The sequence below is a fragment of the Mesoplodon bidens genome (genome assembly GCF_964165515.1).
Source record: "Mesoplodon bidens genome assembly, chromosome: 9".
NCBI lineage: Eukaryota > Metazoa > Chordata > Mammalia > Artiodactyla > Ziphiidae > Mesoplodon > Mesoplodon bidens.
Genome location: NC_138166.1, coordinates 77745413 through 77760898, shown reverse-complemented (window position 1 = coordinate 77760898; position 15486 = coordinate 77745413). Strand labels below are relative to the sequence as shown.

General features: G+C 40.6%; 1 protein-coding gene across 1 annotated transcript in view; it reads left to right on the top strand.

Annotated features, from left to right (window-relative positions):
- Positions 1-372: 372 nt before the first annotated feature.
- FAM3C (FAM3 metabolism regulating signaling molecule C) overlaps positions 373-15486 on the top strand; it is a 47719-nt gene continuing 32605 nt past the window's right edge. The window contains exons 1-2 of the mRNA XM_081243617.1: positions 373-589; positions 13003-13057. Of these exons, the coding sequence (XP_081099743.1) occupies positions 13045-13057 (13 nt within the window). The 5' untranslated portion in view covers positions 373-589; positions 13003-13044. The remainder of the gene's footprint in view (positions 590-13002; positions 13058-15486) is intronic.

Below are 15486 nucleotides of genomic sequence, written 5' to 3'. Positions count from 1 at the left end.
GTTAGTTAGCTTTTAAGGAGTCAAAAGGAAATCGCCTACGACCTTATGTTGATATGACCGTCTCCTATACCCTAGCTGGTGGACTTCTAGAATGGGACTGATTACTTTAAAATTTCTTCCTCTAAGGTGGGGATTATGGAAGTGTGGGTCAAGGCGGGGTGTGGTGGGAAGAGGCGATACCTATTTGCCCTCTTCTGGGGTGCGGCCGGCGGCCGCCCCTGCGGCTCCCACGTGGCAGGTCCCGAAAGCATAGCGCAGGCGGGGGGCGGGGCCGCAGAGCCCTCCCTCTCAGCTCTACGGCCCTTCCCTCCGGCCTGCGGGGCGCCCGTTCGGTCCTCCACCGCCAGGGGGCGGGCGCGGCTTCCCGGCGGCGGGACCCATTAGTCGCGGCGGGGAAGCGAGGGAGGCGGCCCAGCGGCTAGCTGGCTTCCTCTTGGCCACTCGCGGGGGTGAGGGGAAGCCGTAGGAACCCGGGAGGAAGCGGAGGAGCGAGCGGGAGGCGACGGTGGCTCCTGTCGGCCTCCGGCAAGACTGACCGCACGGAGGCCGGAAAGCGGGCGCGCGCGGCGGAGAGGCGGGCGGGAGGCCGGTGAGACGCACGGGGAGGCGGACGGAGCCGCGGCTGAGGGCGGGGAGGATGGAGGGAGGCTGGGGGCAGCCGGGCACCCACATTCACCTTCATCCTCTGCTCACCCCGCGACCGCCGGCCCGGGGTGTGCCCGGGCGTGCTCGGGTCGTCGTGGCGCGTCCCGCCGAGGGCAGGGCGCGGCAGGACCAGGGCACCAGAGCGTGGTTGGCCGGGGGTCCGGGCCGCCGCCCCCGCGCGGGTATCCCCAGTACGCCGGCCAGTCCGCGGAGGGCGGGGCGGCCACTGCACCTGGCGCTTCGGCCTGTGACTGGCACCTGGGGCGCGTGGCCGGCTCGGGGGCTCCCGCTCGGGTCGGAAATGGGGGCCGAGTGCTCTATAAAGAGGCGGGGATGGAGTTGTAGGTTGCATTTGAACTCTGAGGAGGGCGGTCTTGGCTCACTTGTAAAGTTTTAGTGTCTTCTAAGTTGGAAGTACTTTTTATTTTTTTAAAACCTATTTCGGCCCATTGGCATTCGGTGTCATTGATGGATGTGCTGTACGTTCCTTTTTTTTTTTTTTTTTTTCTTGTTTTTTTTTTCCCATTTGTTTGCCGCTGTCCTCACAGTTTCTACCATATGTTACGATTTGTGACCCTAGATCTAAATAATGGGTATTGGACTGACGTTGAGATTAAGATCTCCAGCTGTATAATCTTTTGTGTTTTCATCATCCTCTACCTTTTGCTTTTTAAAATTTTGTGTCATACAAAACTATTTAATTGACAGAACCTTTTCTTTGTTTCTTTTTATTTGGCCTAAAAGAATATGAATACAATGATCCTACATATTAGATTGCTTAGTAGGCACTGTGTCGGGTGCTTTCATATGCACATTTATTTCTTACAACCCATAGAGTAGGTCCGTTTGTGTATGTTTCCCAATTTTACTGAGAAATTATGAACTCCCATAGACGTTACGTAGAGGTTGATGCTGACAGTAAATCCCAGACCCCTTGAACTCTTAACCACCTTTCAGGACTAATGGTATGCTGTCAAATTTTACAATTTTACATTAAGGGAAACCTTAATGTTATTCATATAGTGCATCATTGAGTACAAAGGGATCTCCATTTAATTTAGAACATACAAGTTACTAACTCATGCCATTCAGCAACAGATTGGCAGAATCAGCATCCGGGTTGGTCATATCATTTAACTATCTCTTTTTACAGGCTGCCAGTCTCTTGAGTTCTCTGGCAGTTTACTAATTAAATCACAGGGTTTTTTTTTTTTTTCCAGTGTATACAGGTGTGAGAAGCTTTGTTTCACAGATTCTGTGTAATGTTTTCTCAGCTCATTAAAGACTAGCATTTCTTGATAGTAAGAAATAAAACGAGTTTCATGCAGTGATTCTCAACCTGGGGATCTCTCAGAATCACCCATAAATGAGGGTTTTTAAAAAGGACGCAGTCTGGGCTTCCCTGGTGGCGCAGTGGTTGAGAATCTGCCTGCTAATGCAGGGGACACGGGTTCGAGCCCTGGTCTGGGAAGATCCCACATGCTGCGGGGCAGCTAGGCCCGTGAGCCACAACTACTGAGCCTGCGCGTCTGGAGCCTGTGCTCCGCAACAAGAGAGGCCGCGATAGTGAGAGGCCCGCGCACCGCGATGAAGAGTGGCCCCCGCTTGCCACAACTAGAGAAAGCCCTCGCGCAGAAATTAAGACCCAACACAGACATAAATAAATAAATAAATAAATAAATAAATAAATAAATAAAAAAGCCAAGCATTTGTAGCCGTTTAAAAAAAAACAACACTCATTCTGAAAGCCCTGTTTTAAAAAAAAAAAAAAAAGGACGCAGTCAGCCCCCGCTGCCCCCCGCCCCGCCCCCAAATCCCCAATGGAGGGGGCTTCTGTTTAAAAGGGAGTCAAAATAAGACTGAGCACCACTGGGTTAAAGTGACTTTTTAAATAAACCTAATATATGTTACAATTAAAAAAGAATTACTAACTAATCTTTTCATAACTAAAGAAGATACATTAAAAAGGGAAAAGTCACTGGAGAGAGGGTCAAAGGACAAAGAGATTGTTGAATGGTGAAAAGTAGTCCCTGTGGGGAATCATAAGAATGTTTTTTTTTTTTTTTACCACATATTTTAGGTCTTAAATGGGCAGTCTCAGTATTCAGCAATTTTTACATTCATTTAGACATATGAGAGTGCCTATATGTGCCAGTAATTATAGGTAAGGTGGATACTGTGACTAAGGCAGCCTGGGCCCTCACAAAGCTATTGGGTTGGCCAAAAAGTTCGTTCGGGTTTTTCCATAACATCTTATGGAACTTTAAAAGGTTTTGTGAATTTTATTCTGCTCCTAAAATAGAGCCAGCTGATGTTCTCTCAGAGGAGGAAATTGTATTCCACTGCCTCTAAATTTCCACAGTTTGCCCCATCAGTATTCTTTCATTGTCTCCTTCATCGGCCTGTTCGTTTGATTCAAGCTATTTTATTACTTACATCTGCCTTATTTATAACCTAATTAATTTTCATCTGTTCATTATTTTTCTAGTCTCTGGTGAGTTTTTAAATTTCCTTTAAAAACTAAATTTAATCCACATAACATAAAATTTACCATTTTAAGTGTACAATTCAGTGACATTTAGTGCATTCATAGTATTCTGTTTAGTTCTACAACATTTTCATCACCCTAAAAGGGAAGCTCATGTTTGTTAAGCAGTTACTCACCATTCCCCAACCTTTGGCAACCACTAGTCCACTTTCTCTGTCTACAGATTTATCTATTCTGAATATTCCATGTAAATGGAGTCATAAAATAGGTGATCTTTTGTGTCTAGCTTCTTTCACTTAGCATTATGTTTTAGAGGTTCATTCATGTTGTAACCTGTATCAGTACTTTGTTCCTTTTTATGGCTGAATAATATTCCATGTACAGACACATATTACATTTTGCTTAGTCATTCATCCATTGATGGACCCTGGTGGGTTTTTGTGTGCTAGTGAGAAAAAGTTATGTGGACGTCTGTAGCTATGAGTCTGCATTAATTTTCATCATAATTTCTGCATGGCTTGTTTAGATAGTATCATGGTTATCAGGTGTACTACTTGACTCTCCATACCATTCAGCATCTGCAGTTAGGTGATCATTAAATGTGTATTGAAGGACCTGTGGTCAACAAAAAAATGAATTTTTTAATTGGTTCAGAAAGTTTTACACTAGAACCTTCTTACTACCAGTTCTTTGCAAATGGCTACTAACTTGCATCTCCAGGGCCCTTGGGCAGATGGAGCCACTCTGCTCCTCCATTTCTTCACATGAAAAGTTTGACTGACAGAATTATGTCTGCCCTGGTGCAGTGAAATTCTGCAGACTACTTAAAGACCGTACAAATGAAGTGAACCTATAGGGGAATTCTAAAACACTCAGAATAGGAACCTGTAACATCCCATCTGATATAATGTAGAATATTATAGTTACATGAGGAGATGAAGATAGTTTACTAGTTATACTCTCCTGTAAATTTGTGCCTTTCTCTCGTCTCATTTTGTAGCGATTTGTGAACTAGACACTTCTTTTTCCTGCTTATGTTCAACTTCTTATAGTTAACATGTAGTTTTATTTTTGCTCTTGTACTCGATAATGTCTTTTTCTCCCTCCATCCTTTTCTTTCTTTCTATCTACCCATTCATCCATCTTTCTCCTCTTGGATGGTATAGTGTAGGATTAAAGTAGGTTACATTACAGCTGTTTAATCAACAGTTGTGGAGCTCTGAAGGAGCAGACAACAAAATGTCATTTTGTCTTGTTTTCTGTTTTTGGTATGTTTGTACTCTCAGTTACAGAAATCTGATCCCCATTTCATTTCTTCAACTGGATCATGACTTTTTTTTTTTTGCGGTACGTGGGCCTCTCACTGCTGTGGTCTCTCCCGTTGCGGAGCACAGGCTCCGGACGCGCAGGCTCAGTGGCCATGGCTCATGGGCCCAGCCGCTCCGCGACATGTGGGATCTTCCTGGACCGCGGCACGAACCCGTGTCCCCTGTATCGGCAGGCGGACTCTCAACCACTGCGCCACCAGGGAAGCCCACGAAATATTTTTGTCAGGAGAAACCTGCTTAACTATGTTAGATTTGGGATGGGGAAAGCTGAGTACATGTCCATTTAGTTTCTAATTACTTCAAGTATTGATATTTACAGAAAACACGGTTAAATGCCTGTTGATCAAGTGAAATATTTCAGAAATCTAATACCACATTTCTGAAGAGGAAAGACTGTAGGTCTCTAGCAAATTCACATCACAGTGGTGGAAGGAGTTGTCCTCTGGAATTCTCAGTGTAGGGTGAACACTGTTGCAATAGTTCTGCTCTTAGAGGGTAGTGTGCATGTGGCCTGGCAGGCTTGATTACTTCTCCCTGCACTAGTCACTGGGGCCAAGTCAGGACAGGCAGGGCACTTGCATGATTAGCAGGGCTCTTTGCTAACTGCTTTTTAACTCGAGGGACAGGTTGGGATGACAGTTATAGTTTGTTGTGTCTCATTCTTAAGAGAATAAAGTTTTATCCAGCTGCTGCAGAACAGATGGAAGTTTTCTGAAGTGTTACTCTCTCCAGGCACTGCCAGGAGAAGCAGATAAAAACAAAGGATAGCAGATTATGCTGGGTAGACAGACTGTGGAGGAAAGCTAAGTGCACCCAGAACATTTTGTGGGGAAGGGTGCGGTGCCTCTGGTTCATTTGTGCTTTTCCACAGTATGCTTTTAATTCTGTTTCTGAGGCCCAGTTAGATACTAATCCTCTTTTTAATGTAATTTCAATGTGTAATTTCAATGTGATGCTATTGTATTAAGAAAATAAGTAAAGCCATATGGTATTAGTTCAGAAAACTTATAAACCCAGGATTAGATCATTCTTATCCCTCTCTTAAGGTTTTCAATAGAACATTAACGCTTTCTTCTAAAAGATTTATTTATTGGTTCTATAGAGCCATTGTTTAGATGTTTTTGGTCTGTTGCTCTACAGTCTCACCTTTTTGAAGGCCATTTTGCAGGAGATTGGATACATTTACATTTTGCTCAGTGATCTTTGGAAAAAGTGAATATATTCTTGGCATTATAGAATTATACAGATCTCCTCCTTTCTTTCCCAAATACTTTGTTTTTAGTTCCTTTGCTTTTTTTTTTTTTTCCCTTCTAGTCAAAATGTAAGATTAGTTTAAAAACCTGGGATACTTTTCTAGTTGTTATGTAGACATCGAAAAATTTCCTTTTCACCATATAGGGTCATACTTTTAAGTGTCTGACACATGTGTGTTAAAATGGTAGATTTTTAAAACATCCATTCTCTAGGATTCTATATCAGAGTCTCCTACTAGAACTAAAATACTGTTAAGATAGTAATTGGATTATTTTTCTGTTGCTCAACAGAAAACACCAAATTCCATTAAATTCACAATATTTATAACACGGTGATAGCAGCTCACATATCATACTGAGTGTTTGAATGTTAAGATTCTTTCAGATGAATGCAGTCTTCTCACCCTCTTCATTTCGTTATTTCAGAAATGTATCCCTCCTGGTGAAGATGTGTGCATAGTGGCATCTGGGGGAGATGGGTACTTGATAGCAGTCTGCACCTACTATAGTGATAGCTTTCTATTAAAGCAAAGTTTTCTTAAAACTAAATATTTGGAATTTTAAAGATTGATCAAACATCAGATGCACAGTTACCCGTCCCCCCCCCCCCCCCCCCCCCCCCCCCCCCGTCTCCCTTTTTTAAGCCCATTACAAAAATAATCACTTTTAAACACTTTAGAAAACAGTTAAGATCTCGTCACCATCATTTTACAGTTAATGAAATGGGATATAATAAGATTAATTTTCCCTGTTTTTTTTAATGTCTCCTGGGATCGTTTGGAAAACATTCCTAGATTTATTCCCATCTTTGCTGTAGGTGGACAGCTTCATCTGTAGGAAGGGAAGGACTTCTTTTCTCTTGAAGAGGATCCATTATGTTGCTTCTCACGGAGTATATGCTTCTTCCATGAAGAGCAGTTGATTATGAAAATGTATGGTGAACACGTATGGAACACAGAGCTCAGCGTTGTCTGATTTGTCCTACTTCTGTACTAGTACTTCTAAGAGGACCCATAGAAGCCTTATGGGAATTGTATATCCCACAAATAGCCCAGCAAGAAATGTTGGAATATTAGAGCATGGTCAGGAAAGTTTTTTATTCCTCTATTTTAAAAGTTTTTAAAATTTAAATTCATTCCTTAACCTCAGGTTGGCAAATTGTGACCTATGGGTCCACATGGGTCATGAACCAAGACTGGCTTTTATATTTTTAAGTGGTTGGAAAGAAAAAATCAAAAGAAGAATAAGATTTTGTAATGTGAAAATTTTATGAAATTCAAATTTCAGTGTGCATAAGTAAAGTTTTATTATAACACCACTGGGCCCATTTGTTTCCATATTGTGTATGACTGCTTTTCAGTTACGACTGCAGAGCAGAATATTTGAATAGAGACTATATGGTCCACAAAGCTAAAGCATATACCGTCTGGCCCTTTTACAGATAGTTGCCAACACTTGCTCTCTTTTATTTACATAAATGCAGGTATTTTTTACAAATAGTTTTCTTTAAATAACATACTTTTGTTTGTAAGCATAACATTAGAATAACTTACCCTTGTGACTTGTAGCTGCAGTATTCTTTTGATTTCAGTAGTATGTCATTTTCCTCTAACTGATCTGGGACTGAAAATTTAGTCTCTTACATTTTGATCTTGAGAGGGGGTCTGGGTTCTCCAGAGAAATAGAACCAATAGGAGACCATCTGTCTGTCTGTCTATCTATCTATCTATCTATCTGAGATAGACAACTATCAGAAGGAATCAGCTCATGCAGTTGTGGAGGCTGGGAAGTCCCAGGGTCTGCAGTCGGCAGGCGGGAGTCCACAGGCCTGAGAGCCGGGAGAAGTCGGTGGTGTAAGTTTCAGTCCAAGTCCGAAGGCAGGTGGAGACCAATGGACCAGCTTGAAGACAGTAGGGCAGAGAGAGCAAATGCTGCCCTACTCAGCCTTTTTTGTTCTAGTCAGGTCTCCCAGCGGATTGGACGAGGCTCACTCGCTTGGGGAAGGCAAATTGCTTTACTCAGATGTTAATCTCATCCAGTAAGACCCTCACAGACACACCCAGAATGTTTAACAAAGTACAGTCTCTGGGCACCCAGTGGCCCAGTGGAGTTGACACACATAAATTAGCCATCACAGGGCCTAAATGTACTTTGAATCTATTTGCTTGCACTTTTACCTTTTTTTCCCCTGCCTTAGTCCTCTTGAAAAGCCCCAGTTCATACGAATATTAGAATCGTCTGTTGATTGTCAGTTGATTCATTTAAAATTGCTGTCCAGGAGGAAAAATTTTCTTCTACCCTTCTAGGTTCCTCTGCCTGGTCTAAAAATTAAATTAACAGGAAACAGATTAACAGAAAATCAATAGTTCAATACTATGTATACATGGGGGAGACCCAGGACAACTGAGTCCTTAAATACTATCTTCCGCTAAAGACTAAAGAGGAGGGATGTAGGGGGTAGTGGTTTGGGACTTCAAAGGGGAGGAAGGCAATTCACGTGGAGATGGAAAAGCAGATGTTTGGTTAATGTTTGCTGGGTCTTGCAGTGGCAATGGGACACCTAGAGGAATTTTAACAAACAGATTTTGCTAGGTTCCTCCCTGTCTACACATGTAGTTCATACTACAGTTATCTGTGGTGATAGTTCCCTTCCTGTTATAGACCCTCTATAAATTCTTTAGGTAGCTAAGGGGGAAGGTCAAAGAGTCTTTTGAGCCTTGACTGTTTCCAGCTCAAAATAATTAACACACCAAAGAGACATTTTGGGTTGCAAATTTTGTTTCCTTACATTGCCCTTTGGCCAGCACTGAGTTAAAAGTGGATTGAATGGAGTGATAGTTTTTTTATATTTTTGGAGTCTAATTGGTAGTATTTTCTTCTGGCTTAATTAAGTAGTCGTTTGTTAATAGTAAATGTATCAGTGAGTGTGTCTGTATACTTCATTTTTCTTTGTCCTTTCTGTCTTGGATGAGTGTTCTTTTTTTCTTTCTTTTTCTTTTTTTTTTAAATAACTGCATCCTTTAATGGCAGTAATACAGTTATTGGATTAAGAGACCACAGAAGGAAAGGCAAGTAACGTTTCTGGAAGACAGATACGGAGTAACAGAAAGGGGGCAGAGTAGAGTCATTCAGTGATCATTGTAAAAATACAGTGTGTTATATACATATTTGCACCATCAGCTTTCAACTCTGAAATAGTATTTACACTATTGTTACAATCCTGGTTAGAGAACAGTTTTTCTTTCAAAGCTCGGTCTGATGGCAAATGAAAATTTCGGGTGAATTCATAGTCCCATGAGGTTCTTAGGCTGCATAGTCTAAGAGGAGGGTTCCAGCTTCTATTTCATCCACAGATTTCAGTATTAAAAAAGTATTTAAATTTGCTTTTGCAAAAGAAAATTCTCAAAGGAGGGAAAAAAAAACCCAACCATGGCCACGCTGTGTGTTCTTTCTTATTTTACAAACACTAAGGGCTGCAGCCCCCTGCTTCAAGGCCAACAGTGGTGGCTGAAGAAAAATCTCACTAATGATTGTTTAAAACAAAACAAAATAAAGCAAAAAGACACAAAGACAAACCAAACCGACCTGAGCATGGTGCACTGACCCTGTGGGGCTGCCTCTCCCGCCCTTGCTTCTGACCCCAAACTCAACGACTATTTCTCTTCTGGGGCAGGGCGTTTGTTATTGAACCCTCTTTAACCTCCTACCCCGAGGAGGTGGGAGGGGGAACCCTTTGGCTGGGACACCATGTTTCCTCATTATTTGCAGGAAAGAGTCAGGGCCCTTAAGCAAGGTGTCTGAGGAGGTGGGATGAGGAGGAAAAAGGCAGGAGACCGCGGCAAGTACCGACACACAGGCAGGAGGGAGCCTGGGCCGCACAGGCCTCGCTCAGTTCCCCTCAGGCCGCGTCCTGGGCCTCCTCTGGGGCTCTGCGGGCAGGATGGGGCCTCAGCCAGGGTCCCCGGGGGAGGTGGGGGGAGCCCGGGCAGGCGTCTCTGCTCCCTTCCCGGTTCAGCGGGATGAGGAGAGCAGGACACAGGCTTTGGGTTCCACGCCCCCTACCCACAGTGGGGACTGACGAGTGTTCTAACACACATGCTTAGTCATTTTGACAACCCATCAGAGCCCTAGAGTGGCTAGTTGGCAGCAGGGATTAGCAATTCCCAGAGCAATTTGCAAAAGCCAAATTGATTGACGTGGAATTTTGTCAGGAAGCTTCTTAGAGCATGGCAGGGAGCTGCTGGGAAGTGGAAGGGAAGTGGAATTGTTTATAGTATCAGCTTCTTACTTTCCCTTCACATGACCTTGGACAAATCCCTTGACCTCATCTGTAATGCCATAGGGCTGTTGGGAAGATTACATAAAATAAGAATGTGTGTGACTTACTCTGCTGTTTGCATTATTTCCTAGTTTTTGTTAAATGGCAAGACCTTCCCCTCCTGGTGAATAATTGTTTTTATGGCTTATTTTGTTGATATAGAATGGGCCCTTCTAATTTACCTGATGTAGCTCGAGTCCACTTCTCAAGGAAAGAAAGAAAGTGTCACTTGACCTGTGTTTTTATCTATTGTCCTGAAGTTGATTGATTGATTCTAAGACAATGCCTGTTTATTCAGGCCTGAATTTAACAAAACTTCATGAATTAGACCAACATAGACAGTTGGGCTAAAGGAAATGTTTAAATTATAAGAAATTGGAAGAAATCCGGTATGTCGATCCGAGACCCTAACGCAGGTTCTCTCTTTAAATCCAGGTTACTTACTAAATTAACGTTTATCCAGAATAGTGTTTCCTTGCTCAGGGCAGCATGATGGCCCTGCTTGCAGTGGGCTCTGATGATTGTGCACTTTACATGTTACAACCTGATCTGGCTCAGTCATTGATCTATAAAATACTGAAACTTACTGTTTTGACCTAGACTACACTTTTGGGGGGCAAAATGTATTTTACAAATGTATTTCACAAATGTGCTATTAGGGTTTTTGTTTGTTTGTTTTTTAATCTGTCTTAGAAACACTCTCCTCCTACCATCCATATTCTTATTTTGGAAATGGCTCTAATTTCTATATCTCTACTTTTTAATGAATATATAAGAATAGTTATAAAATTTTCACCTGTTGCCTCTGAATTAAAGGGCTCTGAATTTCTAGCAGACCTTTTTCCTCGTTTTATTGCTGTGTTCATTTTCTCTGGACCTTTTCTACCTCCCCTTGCTTGTTGGAGGTTCAGTTTGAGGTATATACCAGACTCCATTAAGGTGTTACTTCCCCCCGTCCCCCAAGATGATTCAATATAAAGATTTTCTTTGTTTTTAATGTCCTCCTAAGAAGACAAGTTAGGAGTGATTTGGAGTTAGCATATTGTAAACATGCTCCTTGATTTGCTCTCAAATATATTCAATACTCTTTCCTTATGCCCATTTACACTCTTGAATCATTAATTTGCTTCTTAAGCAAACTAATTAAAAATGTGTCATGGCTGAGATTTGATGAGATTTTAATTTAGAGATTTTATTAAATGTTATTCTCTGAGAAATTTAATGGAAAACATGAATTTGGCTAGACCATTGTAGTTGCTTATACTGTGGTCTTACTAGTGTTAAGTTTAGAAGCAGGCTGGTTAGGCAGTCCAAACAAGGGGTAGGTACATGAGGCAGTGATTCTAATTGTACAGGTGTGACCTCCTCGGCAGGTGATGGGAACAGTGAAATAGAACATCAGGTGCCTGCTCAAGTGCTTATCACTCTCCCAAAAAAAATTATCGCAGGCCACATTCACATAAGAGTGATGTTATTTTGGAGTGTTAGCTGGGAGGAAAGGCATATATGTGTGTTTTGAACATAATATTCAATCTTGCTGGAAGTCAAAAGAGGATTTATAGCTTGTTAGGGTTTTCATTTGAGAAGCCAAGATTTTTTTTTTCCTGCTTTTATGTGGTAATTTGTGGATACTTCAGTATCTCTTCTTTCCTTTTAGCGTTTTCCTGGCCTGTGGCTAAGTAACAGTGACTTTTCCTATTATGTGGAAGGTGTTCAGATAACTAACAAAGGAAATCAATAATGCTCAGTTCAGTACTAGTATAAATATAAATGTTGATATTTTCTTCAGGTAGATTGAGCAGGAGGAAGGGAGTTCCCATAAGAACATTGGTCCTTTTAGATGCTCACCACCTCCACCCCCGATAATTCCTTATTGGTGAATAAGAAAACTGGATGTCTCACTCCCTTTCAGTGTCCTTCAGGAGTCTGCCATTGTTTTTATTTGAATCATTCTGTGCATTACTAGATCAGACATCAACATTGAAACATCAGTACTAAAATACAGTCTAAAATAAAGAAATATATATTTTTGATTGATGGAATTCATTAATCGAAATTTTCTTTTGAATACCTTTCCTGTACAATAGATTGAGTAGACTGTGGAAGCTGTCTAGCTGAACTCGAGCACGAATTTCCTATCAAACTCGTATACTTGCTTTCCCATTTTCCTTTTAAAATTTCACCTATCTTGAGTTATTTCTTAGGGGGGAGCACACAAACATGTACGCAGATTTTTTTTTCCAGTATCTATTTCTTGTTATTATTAGAATAATATCAGATTACAGTTTCTTCATTTGATGTATAACATACACCGTCAATAATGATGATTGCTGGAATATTTAAAATTGCAGTTCTATGGGTCTGAATATGTTCTTTCACAAACTTAAATTGAAAACATGAAGAGGAAGAGGACCCCTGGTATTAAGATAAGGTGCCTTTCCTATAAGTGCTTATCATAGTGACACCTGAATTGTGTCATACTAAAAATGAAATGGCATCATATACTGGAGTGAGCCCTAGAGCAGGAGCCAGCAGACCTAAATCCTCACCCCATTTCTGCAGGTAATTTGTTCCCTGACTAGATAAGCAGCTTAACCTCTTTGGACCTCAGCTGAAAACTGGTGGTTTGGAACCAAATATCAAAAGTTTGTTACAGATGCGTAATCATTGAGGACAGTAAGGCATCATCTGTCTATGCTTGATGACAAGTTTTCCCTCCATCCTTCAGTTAGGGAGCGGGGGATAGAGCAGTTTTAGACACACCCTCCTCTCCGGAGCTTTTATGGCCCAGTGGAAGGAGACAGGCCCAGTGCTAAGAGCTTTTTCATTAAATGTTAATATTGGTAGAATACTTAGAAATGTCATGACATTTACTTAATTAGTTTAATATATACACTCCAAATCAAACTCAATCTAGGGAGGAATGCTCATTCTAGACCTAATGATGTTTGCCTTTTCTTTTGATTTTAGGAGCTTATTTAATGAAAAGTGCCATAGACTGAAAAACCAAACATGAGGGTAGCAGGTAAGATACTTAATTCAGTAGAAATAATTTTGCTTTTTGTACAACCTGTTTGTTTGGTAATGACTGAATGAGAGGGTAGATAATCATTGTCTATGTTGAGTGTGACTGAATATAACAAACTAAATCATTATTTAGCCTTTTTACTTTTTTAGCTAGTTGGCAAATCATAAATTGGACGTTTAGTGGGTTCTACATAAGTTTTTTGGGGACACTTCTGTTGAAATTATTTACGCTAAATATTTTAAGTTATGGTTTTTAATGTTTACGTCCTTATACATTAAGCTGGTTTGCCTAATAATATAAAAATATATATATGTATAATGTTCATATAAAGAACGATTTTGACAACTTAGGGAGGCTGATTTTTATTTTTGCTAAGTTCTAGCTTGTTGAGAAAAATGAATTGTGAAGTTTAAAAGCTTAAATCTTTCCTGTGTGTGTACATAAATTGAAACTAGTGTATGTGAAGAATTCAGTAAAACGTGTTTTGCGTAAATGACGATTGTATTTGCTAGGTCAGGTTTAGACTGCATAAGTGAGGTTATGTGTAAGGACATCTGTTCCTTAGGCAGCATACTGAGGAAATTAAAAAATACCATTTGGTGTTCATAGTATTAAGGTAGTTACCTTTATCAAAAGACAGATCCATAAATAACAGGAGAGGCTGAGACCTCTTCCTAACAATAGTGAAAACAAGTGTGATCCCTCCACCCTGCCCCTCTAGCACAGCCACTGTGTAGAAGAAATGCACACTTTACATAGAAATTCTACCAAGTAGTGTGTGTCCATCATAGGAGACAGCTTGTCATTTCTCAAAATCAAGATAGTCATTCTTTTAATTATCATCTCACCAGTAAAAAAATATTCTTATGGGAGTCTCTAAAAGTATGGTTCTAAAAGTACGTTACTTAATTAAGCATGGTGATTTGAAATAAAGCAAGTTTCTATTTCTCATGTAATTCTACATTCATTCTAGTTGAAATTAACTTTGTCATCTAATCCATTTCTCTGATTTTGACTATTAATACCAAGGTTAATTGATGAGTAATTATTCACTGAGTGCTGATGTTATATTTGACACTGTTCTTAGTGTAGGTCTCAAGGGGACTGCCTTTAATGAAGGAATAAGGAAGATTAGCTCTTTATTGCTTGTAGACTAATTAATCTCATCTAATTAAAAAACAAATCCTGGTTGCTTTGAAATATCCTTATAGCCATTATTCTTACAGTGAGGCATTAATATCTCAAGTTTATGCTTTTTGGTTTGTGAAAAATAGGGACACACTCAGATTAGTACAGTCCATGGCTGGAAGTAGGAGGGAATCTCATGGGTGGAATGGGAACTGTGGTGTGCTGTGGGTCAGCCCCTCCCAGTCCAGAAGTGGATGGTGACAGCTCTGGAGGAGCCCCTCTGCAACAGGAGGTCCAGAGCTCTACCGTTATGGAGGCTCTGCTGGTCTTCACCCGCCTGCCCCTCTCACGGACCTTCTGCTTGTTCTATCACCAGTTAGTTTCTCCGCCTCTAAATTCTCTGTCTCTTAGAACTTTTGTTTCCTCCTATTTCCTTTGATGGTTTCTTATAATTGAATAGGTCTTGGTTTAAAACTAAATTCTGCCGCTAACTAGTTATGTGACCTTAGGCAAGTGATCTAAATTTTTGACCTTGTTTTCCTTATTTGTAAAATGAAAAGAGTATCTAGAAAGGCTGTGCAAATGAGGTTGTGCTAATAAGGCACTTAGATCTGTAGTAGGCACTCACTAAATGGTGTGTGCCATTTTATATACATGTATGTATATGTAAATATGTTGTATATTGTTTAGTGTAGGCTTAGGTTTAGCTTGGTATTGAATTTAGTCCAGAACTTTTGTGTATTATAAACTTGGTATCTTAATCACTGTGATATTTCAGTCTTGAACAACGAAGGTTTGGTATATCTGCTTTAAGGGACAGGGAAAGATTATTTGCACACGCCCATGATTGCTAGAAAATGAGATGTTAAGACTGTCATGTGATGTATAATCTTCCAGCCCTTGGTCTTAAATGATCCAGAAGGAATATGCCACCTGTTAACCTTTGGCAAACACTTGTTGAGATTATTACTATGTAACAGTACAAGGCACTCTACTAGATCTTGTGGGGGAAGAGTTCAAAGCCTAATGGAATTTTACTCTATTATGTGCTGAAAATGTAGGTGACTTGTAGTCACTCTTTTTAAATTTTTTTTCTTTCTTTTTATTCAAACAGAAAGTCACAAAAATTATAATCATCCTCATCAGTTCACTCAGTCCCATGTAATTAATTTTTTTTTCATCTCGATCTTTTGTTAGCACTTTTATGAATTCATCAGTTTTCCATTAGAGTTCTGAAAATGCTTATTCATTCAGTTCAGCAGTATAGTCAGTTCCCAGAAACCTGTACTTGTCAGAGT